Source organism: Pristis pectinata, chromosome 15, assembly GCF_009764475.1.
Source record: "Pristis pectinata isolate sPriPec2 chromosome 15, sPriPec2.1.pri, whole genome shotgun sequence".
Classification (NCBI taxonomy): domain Eukaryota; kingdom Metazoa; phylum Chordata; class Chondrichthyes; order Rhinopristiformes; family Pristidae; genus Pristis; species Pristis pectinata.
In genome coordinates, this window is record NC_067419.1 from 20,933,189 (window position 1) to 20,954,540 (window position 21,352).

The 21,352-nt window shown below is 41.2% G+C and overlaps 1 protein-coding gene across 2 annotated transcripts; it reads right to left on the reverse strand.

Annotated features, from left to right (window-relative positions):
- Nucleotides 1–1,478: 1,478 nt before the first annotated feature.
- Nucleotides 1,479–20,549, reverse strand: prdm4 (PR domain containing 4). 2 transcript variants are annotated; one of them, XM_052030283.1, is made up of 12 exons: nt 20,412–20,549; nt 17,054–17,120; nt 15,348–15,478; nt 13,341–13,526; nt 11,531–12,328; nt 10,315–10,464; nt 9,045–9,163; nt 7,786–7,871; nt 7,267–7,394; nt 5,454–5,720; nt 3,958–4,126; nt 1,479–3,429 (listed from the first exon to the last, which is right to left on the reverse strand). In XM_052030283.1, the coding sequence occupies exons 3-12, from the start codon at nt 15,475–15,477 to the stop codon at nt 3,120–3,122; spliced, it is 2,343 nt and encodes a 780-aa protein (XP_051886243.1). In that variant the 5' UTR covers nt 15,478; nt 17,054–17,120; nt 20,412–20,549; the 3' UTR covers nt 1,479–3,119. The 2 variants fall into 2 exon arrangements, with proteins under 2 accessions (XP_051886243.1, XP_051886245.1); XM_052030285.1 differs by lacking the exon at nt 20,412–20,549 and adding an exon at nt 17,974–18,028.
- Nucleotides 20,550–21,352: the final 803 nt, after the last annotated feature.

The following is a 21,352-nucleotide window of genomic DNA, read 5'->3' on the forward strand; positions in this document are numbered from 1 at the left end:
TGCACGTCTTTGGAATGTGGGAGGAAACTGGAGCACCTGGTGAAAACTCATGCAGACACAGGGAGAATGTGCAAACTACTTACAGAAAGTGGTCGGAATTGAACCTGGGTCACTGGCGCTGTAATAGCATTATGCTAACCGCTAAACTACTGTACCTGCCATGTCTAACAAAATATTTTGGAATTAAATGCTTCCATCTACAATTATTACAATGCTACCTATATTTGTCTAGAGCAGATTTGGACCTGTGGCTCTCCAGCTCATTGTCCAAGCACCGAAACAAAAAATATTGAGGTCAGGCAGCAGCTGAGGAGAGAATCATAGTTAATGTTAAAAGTTGATGACCTTGTTATCAGAAATTGTTGAATCCATGTTACGTACTGTCAGCTGTAATGTGCCTCATTGGAAAATGAGGTGGTGTCTTTGAGCTTGCAATATTCCACAAAGCCCATATTACATGCTCAAGACAAGTAAGAGTGCGATGAAGAATTATAATGACAGGCACATGAAAGGTAAAGGTCACCCTTGCAAACAGAACAGAAATGTTCCACAAAGTGATCTCTCAGTCTGGATATGGTTTCTCCACTGTGATGGATACTACAATATCAACACCAAATGTAGTACACAAAATTGGAAGTAATATCAAGTAAATTGCTGCTTCACCTGGCAGGAGTGTTTGGGTCCCTGGATGATGGGAGGGTAAGAGGTAAAAGGGGAGATTTTCCATCTGCTGTAGTGTCACGAGAAGGGAATGCTTGTTGGTGGAGGTGAAAGTGAGCAAATGTTCCCTTCAGAATAATGATGTAGGAGGGATGATTTGTCTGGCGGTGGTATCACTTTAAAGGTGGTGGAAATTACAGGGGATAATCCATTTCAGTGTGGAGGCTAGCAGCGGAAGTTGAGGGCGAGGGCAAGGGAAACCATGCAGGAGGGAGTGAGAGCAGAAGTGTGGGAAATGGAATAGAGCACAGTTGAAAATGCTGTGGAATATAATAGTGGGGAGACCACAATCGAGACAAAAAGACAACATTTTGGAAGCACAAGTGTAGAAAATATCGGAACAAGTACAATTGAGCTAGACAAGCTCGGAAAATGTAATGGTTTCTTTACAGGAAGCATGGTGGGAGAGGATGCAGTCAGGATAGCTGTGACCTTCCATCCCTTTTCTGCATTTTAAAACATTCTTGTTACCCAACTTCACTCAGTTCCAATAAGAGGTCATCAACCTAAAAATGTTAACTTTCTCACTCCACAGGTGCTTCCTGATCCATTGATAATTCCAGAAAATCAAGAGGTTTTGTTTTGCTTTGATTTAGAATCATGGTGAGCAGTTGCATCCCCAACACTGTTGGCACAATTACTCACATGCTGCCATTTCAGATCTTCCCCCATTGCCTGTCTGTTCTGCTTCTGACTGATCAACCAGTTTACTAACCAATTCAATTAATTTCATTTCAATTCCAAAAGCATCAATTTTGTCTGGAAGTCTCTGATGGACTTTAATAATGCTTCCAAAATAAATGTTTCAGATACTTTATCAAAATTTTGGTCTGCTCTACAAAAATTTTGATCAAGCTCGTGAAGCATAGAGTACCTGCTGATATATACTTCAATAATATTTCTTACTGAAAAGCTTGAAATTAGAAAAGTATACAAATCCCATGCCACTTCATTACATTTTCAGTTAAAAGCTCAACTTTCTTATTGCTACTTTGATTTTGAATTACTTAACTTTAAATTCACTGAGAGTAACCACATACAATCACAAAATGTATAAAATAGATACTTGATACAACAGTTTGCAAAATCACCTGAGAAACTGAAACCAGTTAAAGTGCATGGAAAGCAACAACTTTGCTATATAAACTGAATACTTTTATTTTGTATGCATGGATCAATTTCTGAAGACAAAGTTGAAACACTAGATTATATCTTTTGCCTATAGCATGAACAATGCTATCCTTTCAATTTGTATTTGTTATATATTACAGTTTGATTGGAATGTAAAGGGTATTGTTACAAATATTTACAATATATTACACAGGTGCAGATGTCAGCATTGTACATTCTGGCTAACAACCTTTTGTCTGTTTATCCATAGCCTACCTGTTATTGTACAAAAACATTTTAAAATCATTACAGTATCATAAAAAGAGGTATGTGGTAGCTATCCAAAGCTGAGAGAGCCAGAGAGTTACAGTCTGAGCTTTACTTTTTAATTACAGACAGCAGAAAATGTGAAACTGCTGCATGCCTTAGTCCTATCAGTTATTTTTGTGTATGTTGGCACCTAGTCCCGTATGTATAGGGAAAGGTTAAGATAAATTAATTTTCCGAGATATTATTAGCTCCTGATGAAACTAAGTTTATTCTGGCATAGTTGTCCTCTACTGGGTTGTATTTATACCGGACTATGCAGTCCAGAGGAAACAAACTATATCAGCTAATATATTTAATACCTTGAAGCAGTGTTAAAAGTTTTCAATTTACATTGCATGTTGATCAAACTCTTCACTTTTTTTTGGACATTGCTATTAATTGGAAGCAACAAGGTGCTATAGGTTGATAAGCAGCTACTCAGTCAATAAGGCAAAATACTATCATATATGCTGGCATCAGTGGGTTCACTCTGACCTGTCTTCAGTCATTTGCCAATGAGCTGCATGATTCATTGTATCATATATATGAAGAAGGATTTGGGCAATGTATTTTATAAAATTTTGATGTTTGGATTGACTCTGTGGGAACTTACCATTTTAGAATCTCACTAAACATGCTTGTGAATATAGAATAAACAGGTGCTCAGACGCAGACTCCAAGCTACCCACTTCGTTGTTGCATTCCTGTTGCATCATTTCCTGTTGCTCCATATGGGAGGACAATCTTGCATTTGATTCACTTAAATCAAAAAACAAGTTGGACTCTAGATTCCATTATGCTAATCATTTATAATGTTGCGAATCTGAGCAGCCATTAACCTTTTGCAGCAAGGAAAACTGCAATAAATCCATGAATAAGTTTTTGCTTAAAAGGGCAGACAGCTCTTTAAAGTTCCATCTCCAACTATGCTTCATGCATCTTGTTGGACAATCACTAAAGCAATTTGCAATACGCTTGTACTATTGAGAACTGTCTTCTGTGGTGTAATCGTCATTGGTTAAATGGCAAGTCCCACTACCAGCCTGTAACAATTCTTCTTCACTATCTACTTCCTCCTCATCCTCTTCCTCTAGATTTTGTATGGGCAGGCACGTCTTGGAGCCTTTGCAAATCTTTAGGTGTCTCGTCAAATGATACTTTGTCAAGAATGCTTTTGAACACTTTTCACAAATGAAATCCCTTCTTCCTTCATGAGAATTCAGATGTTTCTTTAAGTGAGTTGTCCTCCAGAAGAGTTTGTCACAATTCGGACACTTGATTTGTCGCTCCCTACATGGAAACGTGAAGATCAGGTTAAAGCTGTTCAATAAAATTCAATGCTTTTGAATGAATGTCATGCACAAATGTAATTCCAAAGAAACATACCTCACTCCTAATCTGCAACAAGAATCAAAGAAGCCTAATATCATCCAGGGATGTCCTAATTACTGGAAGCTACATCAACTTGCATAACTGAACAGAAATGCCACCTTTATATTTGCGGGAGCATTAGCTCCAGCAGTACTCCTACATCTCCCCCAATAAAATCCATTGACTTTGATTCAACCCATGCACGATATTCCTAGGTAACCGCCTATCTTAGTTCAGAGTTAGAAGTTATGTATCCACGCCCCTTGCTGGAGATGAGCATGTAAGCCAAGCTGACCCTTAAGTGCAGTATTAAAGGAATATTGCATTTTCATAGCTGCAGTCTTTTGATGAGACATTAAACTACATTGACATACTTAATTGACAAAGATCCTATGGTGTTCTTTTTAAAAAAAAAGTAAGATGGGCCTTCCACTGCTGTCAACTTACTGTGTATGGGTCACCACGTGTTGACGGAGATCTTGCCGCCGCATGAACATTTTTTCACAATAATCGCACTTCAGGTTCTTCTCTCCTGTGTGGATTATCATGTGCGAGGCCAGGTGAGCCTTCTGGGTAAAAGATTTGTCACACATTTCACAGCGATAGTTTTTTTGACCTGGTAAAAAGGTAAATTATTTAACCAGTTATTCAGATTGTAAGACGCTTCATTGCAGTACATGTATTTTCATTGTTATCCTTTTATGTTTTAAATTTTAAAGAGGGAGTTTTTATTTGGATGCTGCAAACTTTTTCCATGGTGCAGTCACCTTAAGGCTTAACTAATCCATTGATCTAGCTGGTCTCCTATCCACTGCTTCCAAATATCAACTCAGCCAAAACTACCACCTCCCAGTATGTACCCGGTGTGGTCTGGTTTGTACATTAACACCATCCTTGCTGAATTATATTGAGACTTGCTTTACCAGTGCCTCAAGTTTAATTTTCTTTAGTGCTTAAACACCTAAGTGCCCTCCACCTTCTCAGTTACTGAAATCTTCAGCCTTACTAACTCCACCCACACCACTTTAATCCATCTATTCTTTTGAAATTTTATTTCCTGCACATCCTCCTCTTCCACTACTGGGTCCCATATTCTGCAATATCCTCCCTATAACATTTTATCTCATCTCCTTCAATACCAGCATCAAATATTTGTTTTACTAGATGAATTTTAGTTATCACTCCTAATATCTCCATCTTGCACTCAACATCATAAAACTTATGAAATGCATTGGAATATTTTCAAGTGTTAAAATGCACTATATAAATGAAGTTATTCTGCCTTGTGCCTTTCAGAACCTAGAATATCAACAATAAATCGCATTGTAGTTCAGAAGCTATCTTTGCAACTGTGGTTATCATTTTTCATGCAGCAAGATTCCACACACACACCAATGATGTTCACAATGTTAGATGAGAGGAAAACACCAGCCAGAGTATTAGAATCATGTTTCATCCTTGATTAATGATAAAGGGCCTTTTATATTCAATTTGAGCCACCAAAACAGGTAGATGCACAGCAACACCAACAATGCAACATTGCAGCACAGATTGTGAGTGCAAATCAATCATATACATCAATTATCCAGATTGCTTCATCACATTACAGAGAACTCCAGGAAGATGCAGTAATGGCATACATGTTACTGTGCAGAAGGTTTTGATATCTAATATTCACTTTCATGATTTGACAGCTGATCCCTATTCTAAATATAGAGCAGAAGTTTACAATTCCTCCGGACACAAAGAGCAAGTTAGTTCCAAGCTGAAGTATCAATGATGGAAGTTTGGCAGAATTAAATATTGGATTTACAAATGCTCAATAATCTCTCTCCAGATTTTTCTGTGCACAGAGAAAATTTAGGGAAAAAAATGCCCCTGACAAACTGTAGAGCCCAAAGACAAAATTTAGCAAGAAGCTCAGTTGCAAATAGGTAGCTTACCTGTGTGGATTTTGAGGTGGGTTCGCAGGTTGCTGGGGTCACTGAATGCCTTGCTGCAGAATTCACACTTGTGTGGTTTCATCCCCATGTGCCCCATCATGTGAACATTCAGTTTGGTGGAGGAGGTAAAAGCTCTTGGACAGATGGAGCACTTCCACTTCCTCTCCCGGTTCTGTCCATGGCTGCTCAGATGCGACCTTAGTTCACTGTACGTCCCATAAGCTTTCCCACAATGACACATGTGCACATCTGGATGCTCGGGAACCCCTTCAACAAAATAAATGTACACATTCCATTCCTCGACGTCAGTGAATGCATTTCAGAGTAGCATCACAAGTGTTTTTGTCATCTTAAGGGGGAAAGCCAGGATTTGTTGTTAGTTATGGTAACCTTTAATTAAGGTACTCACGTATCATGGGTCTGATGAGAACCAGTAAAGTAGAAAGTAACATAACGTAACATGATACAATGTGAAGTGCTATGTGGTCTAACCTTTGGTTTTAATAATCTATTTTCTTACAATATAGAAGGTGGCCATTTGGCCCCCTCAAGTCCATGGTCAGCTCTCAGAGCAACCACATCAAACCCATTCCTCAACTTATTTCTCTGCAATCTTATCTCTCTCCCATGCCAATCAGTTCCCCTAATTCTTCTGCCACCCAACTACATTACAGCTAATTAATAGCAGCTATTAACCAGCACATCTTTGAGATGTGGGAGGAAGCTGGAACACCCAGGGGAAACCCACAGAGACACAGGAAGAAAGCAAATTCCACTGAGATCACTGGAGGCCAAGATCGAACCAAGGTTGCTGGAGCTATAAGGCAGCAGCACTACTTGTTGCCCCATTATGTGATGCCTAATTTCTGTTCTAATTAGATAGACAATTTGTTCATATGTGAATGGAAGATGCAACTATATCCTGAATTCACAGGGAAGTAGAACATGTGAAACGGGAAACTTTAGTTGCACAATAATAATCATCAGAAACTACACAGCACTCGCCCCACTACTCGTAAAGTATAAAGAAAATCAAAACTTTGGATACATAATACCAATTTCTAATTCCTATTATAGTATAAAACCATGTGACCTCATACAGTAAAAGTATATAACATTAACATCCATGATCACATTTCAGATAAGCTTCCCAGCTTTTGTATGTATTGAATCAGAAAATAATTGATGACTGACAAAGGAAAAGTTGCAAATTCAAGAAAAATTTAAGAAGTTACAGTAAATCATTTCAAAAGCATATAGGACATATCGACATGCTTTATGTGATTTCAATCTCTAGTTTAATACCTTAAAATCAGATTCTTAAATGTCAGTGCTTTCAGGTATTTGACCAGTTACCCAGAAAAAAATGTTATATAACTTTACTGTATGCAATCACATGGCTTTATATTATAAAAGGAATTAGAAATTGGTATTACGTATTCAAAGTTTTGATTTTCTTTATACTTTACAGTAAACAGTGGGGTGACTGTTGTGTAGTCTCTGATGATTATTGCTGTGAAATAAAGTTTCCTGTTTCACATGTTCTGAAACAAAACCCGACTCCCAGAACACTTCCACACAGGATAGCCAGGTATACAGGGCAACTCCTGGAAACATTCCCGCTTTGTTCAAGAACGTGGATTATAATTGCCATTATTTAAATGTGTCATAAAAATTCAATTTCAGTTGGGAATGAACAGAGGTTAAATAGCCATAAAAATGTTCAAGTGTTTCCTGAAATACCCAAAGTAATTGACTAATACAAAAATATAACACAAAGAAAAAGCAAGTCTGACATTCCAGCCTCACTTACCAAGTTGCCTTGCATAATCCCTGCTGTAGTAAAAGAGTAGCTCATGGTCAGGGGGGATCTCCCTGGACGTACAGAAATAAATTTTCCCATTATGAGGATAGGCCACCAAATTTTGCTCCTCGCGAGTCCTAAAGGAAATATGGTAACTTATGATAAGGTTTCAATGTTTACACCCACAATAAATACATTTATACATTATAGTGCTACATACAGTTTTAATTGTTTTGATGATAATACAAAGTCTGTGTCTTCTCATAGTTTTTTTGTTAAACCAAATAATTCCAAGGCTGCATGAATATACAGAGGATGGTTACGAATGGATCATTTTTCCATATTTTTATCTGATTTCAGAAAAAAGGATAATACACTTTTAATTAGTTTTAATGAGAGATATTCAAGTACAGGTACTGGAGTTCCACTCAAGGCTGCTATAGCTTGGCAGCAGTCAGTGTATTATCTTTTGTACAATCACACTGCTCACTTCCTTACGTCCCATATGTCTGGCTCAAATTGACTCACCTGGCTCTGTGCACAAACATCATCCAGTTACAGATGTTCTCATCTGCTGTGACTATTTGGAATTCCAGAACATAATTGCGAAATATCTGCATTAAAAAACAAATAAATGGCAGAACATTCAGGAGCTGTTACCCAGTTAGGCAGTCTTTTGCTTAAGGCAAAACCAAATTGGAATTTTAAAAAAACTTGTCCAAAAGGTAGCAAAAAACTACATTCCAGGCTCAGATCAATCAAATACGATACATAAACTTAACAACATTACTGTAGTCACCAGAGGCTACAGCAGTGCCTATATTCAGAAAATTGTGCAGATCGGACAGGTTATTAAGCCCATCTAGTTAATCATTGTTTAGCAGTCAAAGATCCCATTAAAAACCCTGTGATAACTTCCACCCAATCACAGCCCCTAAGTGACCATTTGAGATACCACTCAGATGTCAATGCTTCCTGACTTCAGCCTTAATCTTGCTTTTTGCAGGTTTGTTCCCAAGTTCTTTATAGTACATGCATCTGTATTCTCTGAGACTAGGATTTAACCTTTTGCCTATTTTCCGTTTCCCTTTTACCTTGGCTCATGCAGTACTCAAGGTGCTGGTTTAAAAGAAGCCCATCTGGGCTTCACTCAAGGCAAAAAATCAAAAAACTAAAAGATGTCAGAAATCTGAAATGAAAAATCCTGGAATACTCAGCTAATTGGGCAACATTCAAGGAGTGAAGAGTTATCGTTTCAGGTTGATAACCTGTCATCAGCCTGAAAGATAGCTTCTATAGAGAGAGAAGAGGCAGTCTGAACTTCTGCAAATTTCCAACATGTCCTGTTTTATTTCAGAGCATCAAGATGACTGTCTTAGACTGGAATTCTGCTAAACTGACCACAGAACTCAGAATTTTGTTTGCTTTGTTCATTAATGTTCTGCAATCATTCAAAATGATCGACTCTGACTTGACTAGCACTCCCTGTCTTCTTGGACCCTTTATTCTGGGTAAGTTATTTGATGGACAAGGAATATTACACAAATAAATATTTAACAAATCAAGGGCAAACCCAATGTTATTCATTTGACACCATTTGTTATTCATTTTTATGTAATAATCTGAAATTTGGTTAGTCACAAGAAGATCCGCAATTGACCATTAGTTTCTGTTTAATTCCTTTAACTAACCCTGAACAAACTTCAATCTTTTAGCGCCAAGGTTTTAAAATGCAATCAAGAGCATGAAGAAGATTTGGTTTTATGGTATATTTCAGTCATACTAACTTTCCAGATATTGGTGCTGCTTTTGCTTGACCAGTCAGTGATTTCCATCAAGTTTATCTGCTGTCCAATCAAAGGTCCAAAACAGGTGCGTACAGGAATTGCTTCTTGACTCCACACACCTGCCAAGGATCAGATACAGTGAGTGAGCTGTGACAAACTTGGTACAAAACACAGTCAGTGCTCCGCAACAAGCTAACTTAAACAGTTTGCTGATACAGTCTCAGTAAAACATGCAGTCAGAGAGTGATGTGGCAATTGCTGGACAATCAATAGGACTGGGATTATTTTAGTGAATTGTCTGAGTACTAGAGCAAGCGCGGTAAATGGACAGAGTGCAAATCAGTGAGTCACAGTCTAAGCTCCAGGACAATTTCTGTGAACTGACACAGTCAGTGCCCTGGGGCAATCCATGCACTGGAAAAATCTCAATGAAACACTGTTGATGTGCCAGGGATATCTCTGTGAGACATGGGTGCGCTGGGAAAATCTCAGTGAGATTCAGTCAGTGTGCTGGGCCAGTCTCATGAATTGAGTCAATCTGTCCTTTAAGGCAATGGATGAAGATTTTGCTTAAGACAATCAGCATGATCAAACACTGAGTGTTGACAACAGATTTTTCTGCTGGTCTTGATGGATCTTTGGTGGGATCTTATGGACAAAACACTTTTATAACAGTTTTGGTGTGCAAGGCCCATTCTATCATACATGACACTTTGGGCTGTGATCTCACACTAAGCCAGAATAGGACCCTGTTGAGCAGCAACTTAATGAACCAACTGAAGCACGTTACAATTTACAATTCTAGGATGGATCAAATAGAGGACTGTAGATTTATAGAAAAATGGGATAGCTAAAGATTAGCCAAGACTGAATAGGACAGAAAGAGGGAGCAGCTAGATTTAGAGAATATATAAACCAGCTGGTATGGGTGTGAAATAGTGGTTGATCTGGAGGATGCAATATAAAGTAACAAGTGGACTCAAGGTATGCTGGAGATAAGTAAAGTGGATACATTTTAAAATGATGCTTTCTACAAGACCAGCGTTCAATTTCCATGAAAATCATGTGCATCATTCTCTGACTAAAATAAACAACAGTGCATAAGTACCATGCTATAAACATATCAACTGGCAGGTTTATTACTGTATTCTACAGCAGCCAACACAATGATTTTCACCACAGGAATTCCAGAAGATTCTGCAAAGAATCCTTAAGATGGCAATTTTTTTTTATAAATGGAACAGATAATGAAACAAAACCTCCCACATACCAACATCTTCTCCAGTGATGGACTGCCTGAGTGTCAGTTGTCTTGGAATCGAGAGTCTGGCTCGGCTGTTGACGGGTGTGTCTGGAATGAAAGTCACTGCCCCATGTTCTGGACAGTCTGCAGGGTAAGCACGATCACACAGAGTACACCCTGAAGGACAGGGAATAAAGGCAGAGTTACACCAATGCTAAACATTCGACCATCCCCATTAAAACTGTTTGGACAATGGTCTATAGCTGCCAGCTCCCAAAGGCACAGTCACAACCAACCTGTGACTAGCAAGATAAACCAATAACAATATCAACTTTTACTGCTTTTAATACTGAAAAAATAGCTTTTCATGAGTACATTAGCAAACACAGTTCAATGCTGTGTCACATAGGGAGATATTATTGCAGATGATTAAAATCAGAACCAATGGAGGTGTATCTTAAAGGCTAAAGAGGTGGAGAGGTTTAAAGCGGGTATTACAGAACTGGGGTCTTGGCAGCTGGTGGCCAATGATGGAACAATTAATTCTGGGGATAAGTAAGTGACCCCAAATTAATTGAGCACAGAGATCTTTGAAGTTGACGAGGCTGGAGGAAATAACAAACAGAGCAAGGGACAAGATTATGTAGGGATTTGTAAACAAGAGCGCTAATATCAAAATCAAGTGTTACTTAGCCAGGATCCAACATTAGCCTTGCAAGCACTGTGGCGATGGGTGAACTGGACTTAGGAAATCAATGGCAGAGTTTTGAATGACTTCAAGTTTACAATCAGATATTTCTGTGCAATGGCAACATGCTTCCAGATTTTTGCTCTGATTCCTCAGTGCATATGATGCGCAAAAGTGTGGAGTCACTGGGCATTCAGTGATGTTAAATGGTAAACAACACACATTTTGTTGCTGCTTGCACAAAATTGTTCTGCACAAATGAGCAACAAATAGCATATTTCCTTCCAAGCAGGTCCTTCTTTAGGTATGTACTCTGCTCTCTGCTTTGGTGGGATCTTGTGAACAAAATGGTCCTATAACAAGCTGAGCATACAAGGTCGATTCTATCACACATGGTACGTTGGGAGATTATAGAACATTGCTGCCAAGAGCCCTCACACGAAGCTGGAATGGGACCATGTGGAGCAGTGCCTTAATGCACCATTTGAAGCACATTACAATTTTCACAGCTATTTAATTTTACAAACAATGATGTTGACAAAAAATACAACTTACAGATTGTGAAAGAATCTGTGAGGTTTTCTTTATTGGAACTGGAGTCCTCCATCTGCAGAGATCCTGACACAAATGTAAGGTTTTCTGCAGACACATCAACCTGGTTGGAACTCATGGAGACATCCGTTGTAATGGTGGAAACGGAGACCGTGTCCAGTCCCAGGCTGGATCCATGTAGAGATACTGGCTCGAGTGAAGGTAGGGAGTGGGAGGAAGGAAGAGCCACTCCTCCTGGGTTTGGGTTCAGTGCAGCAGCATGGATGGAGTCACTCAAAGAATTCTCGGACATGTTGCTTACCCGGCCAGTCATTGGTTCCGGTTCCATGACAACTGGCAACTCCAGAGAGTTAGCATGAATTGGAATCACTGTATTCTGTCCTACTACTGCCTCTGGTTCCAAATTATTCTGCACTGAGTCCACAGTTATTGTTTCATGGCTTCTGGATCCAGAGGGCAATGTCTGAGGCTCTCCTGTAACCCCACTTATTGTCATCTCTTCATTCATTCCTTCTGTTGAGATGGGGCTGTTTACTCTGGAAACCGTTTCCATGGAGATGTTGGCATCCAATGGAACCTCTGGGTTGTTGTTCTGGTGCAGATTTTGGGAATTGTGAGTACCTACTTGTCTTGAGTCTATTGAGACGATGCCAGACTCCAAACTCACTCCACTACTGGGTTCATAATGATCCAGGGTAGGTGGGTTGCTGGAGACAGGCAGTGCAGGGCTGCCATCTACACTTATAGCTGTGGGATGGATATATTGGGGAGGTGGTCTGTCAGCCAAATAAGACAAAATACCTGCAAGAAAGTTACAGATGTAAATCAGTGGGAAAGTGAAAATCATTCATTTCAGATCAAACTGAAATTATCACATTTAAGAAGGAGAAGAGAGCGGAATGGGTTGAAACAGAATTTCTTGCCCGAAAACAATGAAGTGGAAAGGGATTTGAAACATGTGTTGTTCATGAGTGTTTTGCAGAGTACTTAAAAATCAAGTATATTGGAGAAAGTAAAATCTCATAATGATGAAACCCAGTGACTCATCTTGCCAGAGCTTTCAACATTCTCATAGATCTAAAACAGGTCATACCTGCCAGATCTCTTACGGTGACCAATTGTACAAAAGTGTTCGTGAGATAAAGGAGCTGCTAGTCTGCTTGTTCCAGAGCTTTTAGAGGAGTCGTCGAAGGAAAAAGTAATAAATAATTTCAACATTAAGAGGAGGGGTGGTGCTATCACAAAATCATATGAAAAGCCTGGTGAAGACAAAAAGTTGCCATTTTGTAATTATCATGAAAAATGATGATAATTTGCAGCCACCATCTGGAACGGAAGGAAAGTACAAAACAGTGCAATACCAAGTGCAAAGGAGGTAGCAAGAGGAGATGGAGAGATTGTGAAAGCCAGCACAGTGAGATGATGGAACTTAAAGGAAGCAGCACTAAGAAATGAAGGGAATGTGAAATTGACAGCACAGAAAGGGGAAAGAGGTGTGAAAGAAACTACAAAAGCAAGATGAAAATGTGAAACACAGCACAAAAATATGAATAGATTACAAAGTAGTTGTAAAAATATATGAAGAGCATACACCAGAGAGAGACAATAACATAAGGAAGTGTGGCAAACAGTTGAGAGGCAGCAGCATAGTTATACAGGGAACACTTGAAAGGACAGGGCTGATGGACAATAGGCATGGAGAACTGTGTTGTCCCTAGCAATCAATGGAACACAGAATAACATTGGCAGCATGTCAAATTGAGAAGAAATCATATGCTAAATGTTTTCCTTTCGCAGTCAGGTCTTCGCTTACCTGGTAAAATATGCCGGAAGTAGCTGTTCTCCAAGTGTGGATAAGGAGGAGGTGGTAAAGTATAATTCCGGTCTGGAATGCTGCACATTACTCCACGTTCTCCAATGCTCATTGGAAGCATTAATGAAAGGGCAGACGGGAGAGTGCTCAAAGAAGGACTAAGGTTTGGTATTGCCACAGGCATTCCTGAAATTAAAAGACCAAGAAATGAATTAGAACAAGCAAACATGTACTAAACACTTAATAAGGTGCATAACATAACTAAATGTTCTGCCTGAATAAGAGCAAACTAACTCCTACATGTACTACTACTACTTGGCAGCACTGCACTGCCTTGACAGGACCTGATGCAGAGTTTCGATTCCGAATCATCAACAATTCCTTTCCTCCCACCAATGCTGCTTGACCCACCGAGTTCCTCCAGCAGATTGTTTGTCACCCAAGCTAATTACAAGTCCTTCCCACAACCATCACAGTCTGTAATAACTTCTTCAACTGCTCCGTTACACTACAATAAAACTAATCAACTTATGGCATTGATGCAAAGGAGAATGGAATCACAGAATTAGTTCCCAAAGTGCTCATTAAAAATACTGAATCTTATAAACTGAATTCAGCATGTTCAGTTTCAAATTAGTGATTCAGATCATAATTCTGCAGCACATGATGAATATGCAGCACTGCATTGGTCTTTCAGTCTGACACTAAAGTTATTCAGAAGGCACACATCCTGGTTAGAATGCATCCTCTCCACACATGCCTGTCCTAAGAAGCATCTAGCTAAGCAAACTGAATTGTCAAAGCATAGAAGGCTACAAACATAACATGTGTAAATGAGATTAGTGAGGTGGAACATGGTGGGCCACTGTTTCTGTGCTGTCTAATTCTACACTTCAAAGACCTGAGAGTAGTTCCAGTATTTTCTGTTCAATTTCTGCATCTGTCTTCCTGGTTCTTCGAACATTTTTTATCCTTCATATCTCAATGCACATCTATTGGTCACTGGGCTAAATGGGCAGTATTCAAGTCTCAAAGATTTGAGAGAATCTTATACCTCCTTAAATTCCTTACCCCACCTCAATGCCAGGAGAGATTCCTGTACTTAGTTAATAACCTCAGATCCAGTCTTGGGTAAAAGGCAAAGACACTCCTGTAGTTGCTTTGCTAATCCAGCTTTGACACTGCGTGCAGTTCTCAGTTTCTCGATGCATTATGAAAACAGAACCAAGAGAGTAAGACTGGAATTTTCTTTGCTCTACTTCAACGTTGCCATGAAACTTACTTGGTCCTGTTGGCGAGACCTTTGTGAATCATGACCATCTCTAACACAGGACTTTAACATGTGCCCCAGAGACTTTTCAAAAACCTGGTGGTTCTGACAATTTGTAATAAAGAAACACATTCCACAGTTTATCTGCAAATGCACTGTTCAGCAACAGGGCACCTAATGTTTTAATTTCAAATTCAGTAACTAATCGGACTAATGTAGTTCTTTTGCCCCTTCTAGCTTCTCACCTCCATGGACACTCAGGATCAAATCTACACTTGAACTCTGGAACTTACTCATCCAAAGTTTCAAATAGGCCTGACCTAAATGTAAATAAAGTTATGAAGAGATCTTCAACATCACTGATTCCACTGCCACAATCCTAAAGATTGGCTTAAGATCAAAGAATTGCATTGACTCAAAAAGACACAAACTAAGTCAGGGAAATAGCATTAAGATCCCACAATGATGCTGAATATCTACAAAATTCCAAATCCAGAGCTGAAATGGGGGAGAGGAGGCTTGCTAATTTCCAGCCAGGAAATTACTTATTTAATGGCTTTAATTAGTAATATTATTAAAAAAAGCGCAGGTGACTTGCAATAAGTGATAATCCAAAGGGAAGAAAATGCAGCTGGTTTTCACTGGTTCACTATACATCACAGGGGATAGGCCGTCTGCTGGCCAACGGTTAGTAGGGAATATTTGCCACTACTCTGAATTATCCCAGCATTTCCTACCTGGAGTTGGGAGAGGGTTGTGAGTGGGTGAACTCATGCCCAGGTGACTTGCTGTAACAGGCAAGGTACTACTAACAGATGAAGCACTCAGCTGATCCATGCCCACAGGATTCAGGTTGATGTCATTCATGCTGAAAAAAAATCACAATGTACATGTGATCAGTAACTGCAGCCTAAGGTCAACCTCAGTAGCAGCATTCCTTCACTGACAGTTCAATTCCATAAAGTTATGCAGGAAGCAATACTTAGCTACAGCAGAGAAAACACAAGGTACCTTTTTCTACTAAGTAAATTAGATTAATCCAACATCTGTAATGAGATACTTTGCCAACTATAATTTTTGTACAATGCCCACACCCACATCACAGTTCAGGATGAAAGGTTTTCTGCTTCCACAATGTGTATCTCTCCATCCATTTGCTGAATATTAAATGCTAGAAAATACATCCTCTTTATGAACTATATTGATCCTAAATCAGTTAGAAACATAGAAAAATAGAAAACCTACAGCACAATACAGGCCCTTCGGTCCACAAAGTTGTGCCGAACATGTGTAAAAGATAGCTGGGAATGCAAGGGTTAATGACTGGCAGTGTAAGAGTTAATAGTATGCTTCTTCGTATGCTTCTCATTGTAAACGGGTTCTCAAGGTAAAGAATGATCTCACATATGGTGTGATTTAGTTTTGTCTAGTTTCAATGCCAGATGCAAGTGGAAAAGAAGTAGTTTTTTTAGACATATCTTGTTATGCTAGAAACTTTATGTAAACAATTGCCTGTGCAAGTGTAACTTCTCACCTAGTTTTCCCTCAAAAATGGGTATAAAGGTATGCTGTAGACGAGTCTTCTTTCAGTGGGTTTCAGTATAGAGTTAGGGTTACATGGTTTACTCTCTCTCTGTATTCCCCCACTCCCGCTAGCGAAAGCTAATAAAGCATTTATCGTAAGTTCTTTGGTTCTGCTGTTGTCTGATTTTTTACAGAAGTGCGGGTCGACTTTGACACATGTCCCTACCTTAGAAATTATTAGCCTTACCCACAGCCTTCTATTTTTCTAAGCTCCATATACCTATCCAAAAGTCTCTTAAAAGACCCTATCGTATCCGCCTCCACCACCTTTACCAGCAGCGCATTCCACGCACTCACCACTGACATCTCCTCTGTACCTACTCCCCAGCACCTTAAACCTGTGTCCTCTTGTGGCAACCATTTCAGCCCTGGGAAAAGGCCTCTGACTATCCACACGATTAATGCCTCTTATCATCTTATACACCTCTATCAGGTCACACCTCATCCTCCGTCGCTCCAAGGAGAAAAGGCCGAGTTCACTCAACCTGTTTTCATAAGGCATGCTCCCCAATCCAGGCAACATCCTTGTAAATCTCTTCTGCACCCTTTCTATGGTTTCCACATCCTTCCTGTAGTGAGGTGACCAGAACTGAGCACAGTACTCCAAGTGGGGTCAGTTCTTTCATAAAACCACTCATCAGTCCAAAACAAGGGTCAAATGAGCGAAATTCATGAAACCTGTTCCATGTCCAAATCCCATAGCTTTAAATAACATCCCTTTCAACCACTGTCATTTAGCACACTGCTCTTTCCATACTCACTTCCTTAATGTATTACCAACAAAAATGTCAAATAGAAAAAGCAACTTAAAGAAAAGACATTGGTTTCCTCTGATGCCAAGATAAAAACAGGAATATACCTGAATGAATCTTCTTTTTCACTCTGTCCCAAAAGGTTTTCACAGTTGAATCATCCATCTGTTCCTACTGCAGAAAGCAGAAAAATATCAGGATATCGTTATTACTGTGTGTGGACGTCAACGCACATAACGCCGTCCAGAGCAATACAAATACATCCACTCCATTTCTGCATACACCATCCCCCACATAATCCCATCCATTGCAGATGCCAGCCCAGCACAGATCGAACCAGAGTACTCCTCTGCAGCATGGAAATTCCAACAATAGTGTAGCAAACTGTACCAATGCACTTTACTGGGCAATTTCAAGCAAAAATTGATTGTGAACATTAGGACAGGTGACTGTGTGCTTGGTCAAAGAGCTAAGTTTTAAGAAATGGGAGGAAAGAGAGGAGAGGTGTAAGGGGGAAATTCCAGAGTTCATTGCTTTGCCAGTTGAAGGCAGGGCCACTGACCATGGAGTGATTAAATTCAACAGTGGTCCAAAGCAGATACCCAAGGATCTTAAGGTTACAGAGCCAGGGAAGGTTGGCCATGGTGAGATCTGAAAACATGGATGAGAATTTTGAAATGAAGACTTTTTGCAATGTGGATCAGCAGTCACCAGAGATAATGGGTGAAAGGGTCTTGATGCGGGTTCACACATGGGCGGCTGAGCTTTAGTTGATCTCAAGTTTATGGAGGATAGAATGAAGGAGGCTGCCCAGAAGTGCACAGCAATAATCATATCTAGAGGGAGCAAGGGCATGGATGGAGATTTCAGAAACACTTGAAACGAGATAGGGACAGAGTCACGTAATGTCACAGAAGTGGAAACAGCCAGTCTTCACCAATGCCATAATTAAGTGGTCTAAAGCTCATGTCCAGGTCAAATATAGCACCTAAGTTGCAAATAGTTTGGGTCTGTTCAAGACAATTACCAGGGAGAGAGCCGGTGCCCTGGGAACAGAGTTTGTGACTGGGATCAAAGACAATGGCTCCATTCTTCCCAATACTCGGAGAAAATTTCTACTCTTCCAGTGCTCGATGTCAGATAAGCAGTTTGACAATTTAGAGACAATGGTGGGGTCAAGAGAGGTGGCAACAAGGTAGGGTGTCAGCACACATGCAGGAGCTAGTGTTTTTGAATGATTTTGCCTAAAGATGACAAATAGGAGACAGCTAAGAATGGGTCTTGGGGAACAGCAGAGAAAATGGGGGAATGCATGAAGACCAGCTATTGCAGGCTAGTCATTTAACAGAAGAATAGGAATACAACATTTACCTCTGGCCAGTAACAACGTTCAATAGTTCATTACTGATGTGTAACCTAACACAAAATACTTCCATTTCGCCCATACTCTTTAAATGATTGGTTATCTAAAACCTTTCAATCATAGATATAGAATTAACAAGTGATCTGGCAGAAGAGATCTGTCATTTTCAGAAGATGTTTCCTAACTCCTATCACACATTGAACGTAGAATTCTTTCCCAACTTCACTCTGGAAGGCTTATCTCCATGTTCCTTAGCCTGAGATTTTCCAACCTGATCCTGGCAGGAGTGATAAGAATGAGTCAAGGTGGGTCCAGACTCACCTAGCTGGATCCGTTCCAAACCCTGAAAGAATCTAACCTATTAGCATATAGACCATACCGCACAGAGTGTCTCTATGCATCATGTACATACTGAAGTTTCCACCAAGAAGCCCACTCAGTCAAGCAATCCACATTATATCAGGGCTGTATTGTAGTTTTTCAGACTGCAGATCACAACAATTTACTGCAAGATGTACATCCCACAGAAAGGGAAGAATAAATCGAACTCAGCCAATGATAATCTTACTAACAGAAGCTCAGGGAGTGCTCAGTCCATTCAGGCTGTGCAGTGCTGGCACAGACACAGAATATACACAGAGCAAACACAGGGAATGCATCTAGTGGCCACATATGTACATCACGGAAAGTCAGTATAGATACAGCCCATGCAGGATCAGTGCAGACATGTACATGGCCTGTTCAGGATCGGTGCAGACATGGGCCGTGCAGGATCAGAGTGGACACAGTCCATTTGGACACAATCCGTGCAGTGTTGGTGTAGGCTCCAGTCAGTGCAGATTCAGTGTTCCTACTATTTATGCAGAGTTTGAGTACAGCCTGTGCTTAGTTTGTGTAGACACAGACCATGCAGAGTCAGCAGAGACACAGTATGTACTGAGTCCATGCATAGTCTATGCCAAGTCAATGTAAACACGACCCATGCAAAGTCAGTATTGACACAGTCCACACTCAATCCATGCACAGTCTGTATAGTCACAATCTATGCTGAGTCAATGCAGAGACAGTGTAAATACAGTCTGTGCAGAATCGTTAGAAACACAGTTTACAATATGCTCAGAGTCAGTTTAGACACAGACACTGTAGTTGGTATAAACTGTGCAGAATCGGTGTGGACATCTTTCAAGCAGAGTTGGTGGAAACACAGCTGGTGCAGTCAGTACATAGTTCATGCTGTGTCTGTGAACTGTCCATACAGAATTATGTAGATACAGCGGTGTAGACACAGTCCATACGGAGGCCCTGTGAAGAGCATAGAAGGTCAGTAGACATAACCCGTGCAGTTTGTGCAGACACAGCCCCTAACAGAGTAGTACCACACAGAGTGTGCAAGCACAGGTCGTGCAGACTTGGTGTAGATAAACTACAAGGAGAGAACGTAGGCCTAGGCTATGTAGTCAGTGGAGATACATCCCTTGCAGAGTCAACGTAGGCACAGACTATGCAGTTAGAGTTGGCACAGACTGCGCAGAGTCGGAACACATTCCTTCCAGAGATGTAGATACAGACTAGGTAGAGTCAGTGTAGGCACAACCCCTCCTGAGTCATGTACATAAAGGCCTTGCAAAGAGTTTGTGCAGAGTCGGTGTAAACTTAAGCCTTGCACAGAGTTGCAGCAGCATCGATCATGCAGCACATTCGTGCAACACAGCCTATGCTAAGAGTCGGTGTAAACACAGGCCTTGCATAGTTGCTGCAGGCAAAAGGCAGTGCAGAATCGGTGCATTTATGTTGCTGTAATGCAGACCAGCACACCAACCACCCGTGTGTGCGTGTGTGTAACCGCTGCCCGGGTCCGGGACTGGTGTTGTGCCGAGTTTGCGGTGGGTGTGCACGGCGACGTGAATCCCAGCCCCCCGCCTCCCCGGGCCGGTCACCGCAACATCTGATGGGTCTGCAGCGGGAGCGGGGCTGCTGCCTGCCGGGAGGGAGGGAGGGAGGGGCCGGTGTGAGGGCGGCGGATTCCCCGCCCCGCCGGGCTCCGGGCGCCGCCACCTCCCGCCCTTTGTCGCCGCCGCCGCCGCCGACCGTTTGTCACTGACCTGTCAGCGCGCGCAGCTCGGCTCCCCCCGCTCGCCAACGGCGCCCGACTGCGCATGCGCCACACTCCCGGGCAACCGGCGCCCCCCACCGCTGCCACCCAGGCGTGGCAGCGCCTAGCACCTTCGGCTCCCTCCTCCTCTAGTGAAGCCCCTGGGACATCCCAACACACGGCCGGGGACAGTGAAAGGCATAGAAACAAAATGTTACTGGACAATAAGCTGAAATAAAAACTAAAGGTTGTTAAAATCTGTGTTGTTAGAATTGCCAAAAACCGGAATTGCCGGAAACCCAGCAGGTCAGGCAGCATCCGCAGAGAGAGGAGAACAGAGTTCACCTCCCAGGTCTCTGACTTCGGGTAACTACACCCCTTCTTCTCCCCTCCTCTGTCTTCCCTCATTCCTATGGCTCCCTTCCCCCGCCTTGATGACCTACCCATCTATTCCCCACCTTCTCCATCCTTTATTCCATGGTCCACTGCCCTCTCCTACTGGATTCCTTCTTCTTCAGCCCTTTGCCTCTTCTACCTGTCACCTCTCAGCTTATTAGATCTGCCCCTCTCCCTCTCACTCAACTTCTCCCTCTCACCTGGACTCGCCTATCCTCTGAACTCACCTATCCCCTGCCTGTGTGGGCTCCTCCCTCTCCCCCCGCACCCCCCACCTTCTTATTCAGGCTTCTGCCTTCTTCCTTTCCAGTCCTGATGAAGGGTTTCGGCTGGACACTTCGACTGTTTATTTCCCTCCTTAGATGCTGCCTGACCTGCTGAGTTCCTACAGCACTTTTTGTGTATTGCTCCAGATTCCAGCATCTGCAGAATTTTTTGTGTAACCTTTCAGGTCGAAATTCTTTCATTGGTTCTGATTATCTGAAAAGTTTCTCTGATTCTGTCCCCACAGATGCTGTCTGACTTGCTGAATATTTACAACATTCTCTATGCAGC

Bases quoted from the DNA above. Each gene is read 5' to 3' on its own strand.
- prdm4 (XM_052030283.1), bottom strand. From the start codon at position 15,477: ATGAATGACATCAACCTGAATCCTGTGGGCATGGATCAGCTGAGTGCT. The intron at 13,527-15,347 runs GTAGGAAATGCT...TTTTAATTTCAG, and splicing joins CAACCCTCTCCCAACTCCAG to GAATGCCTGTGGCAATACCA. The intron at 10,465-11,530 runs GTAAGTTGTATT...CCTGTCCTTCAG, and splicing joins CACAGATTCTTTCACAATCT to GGTGTACTCTGTGTGATCGT.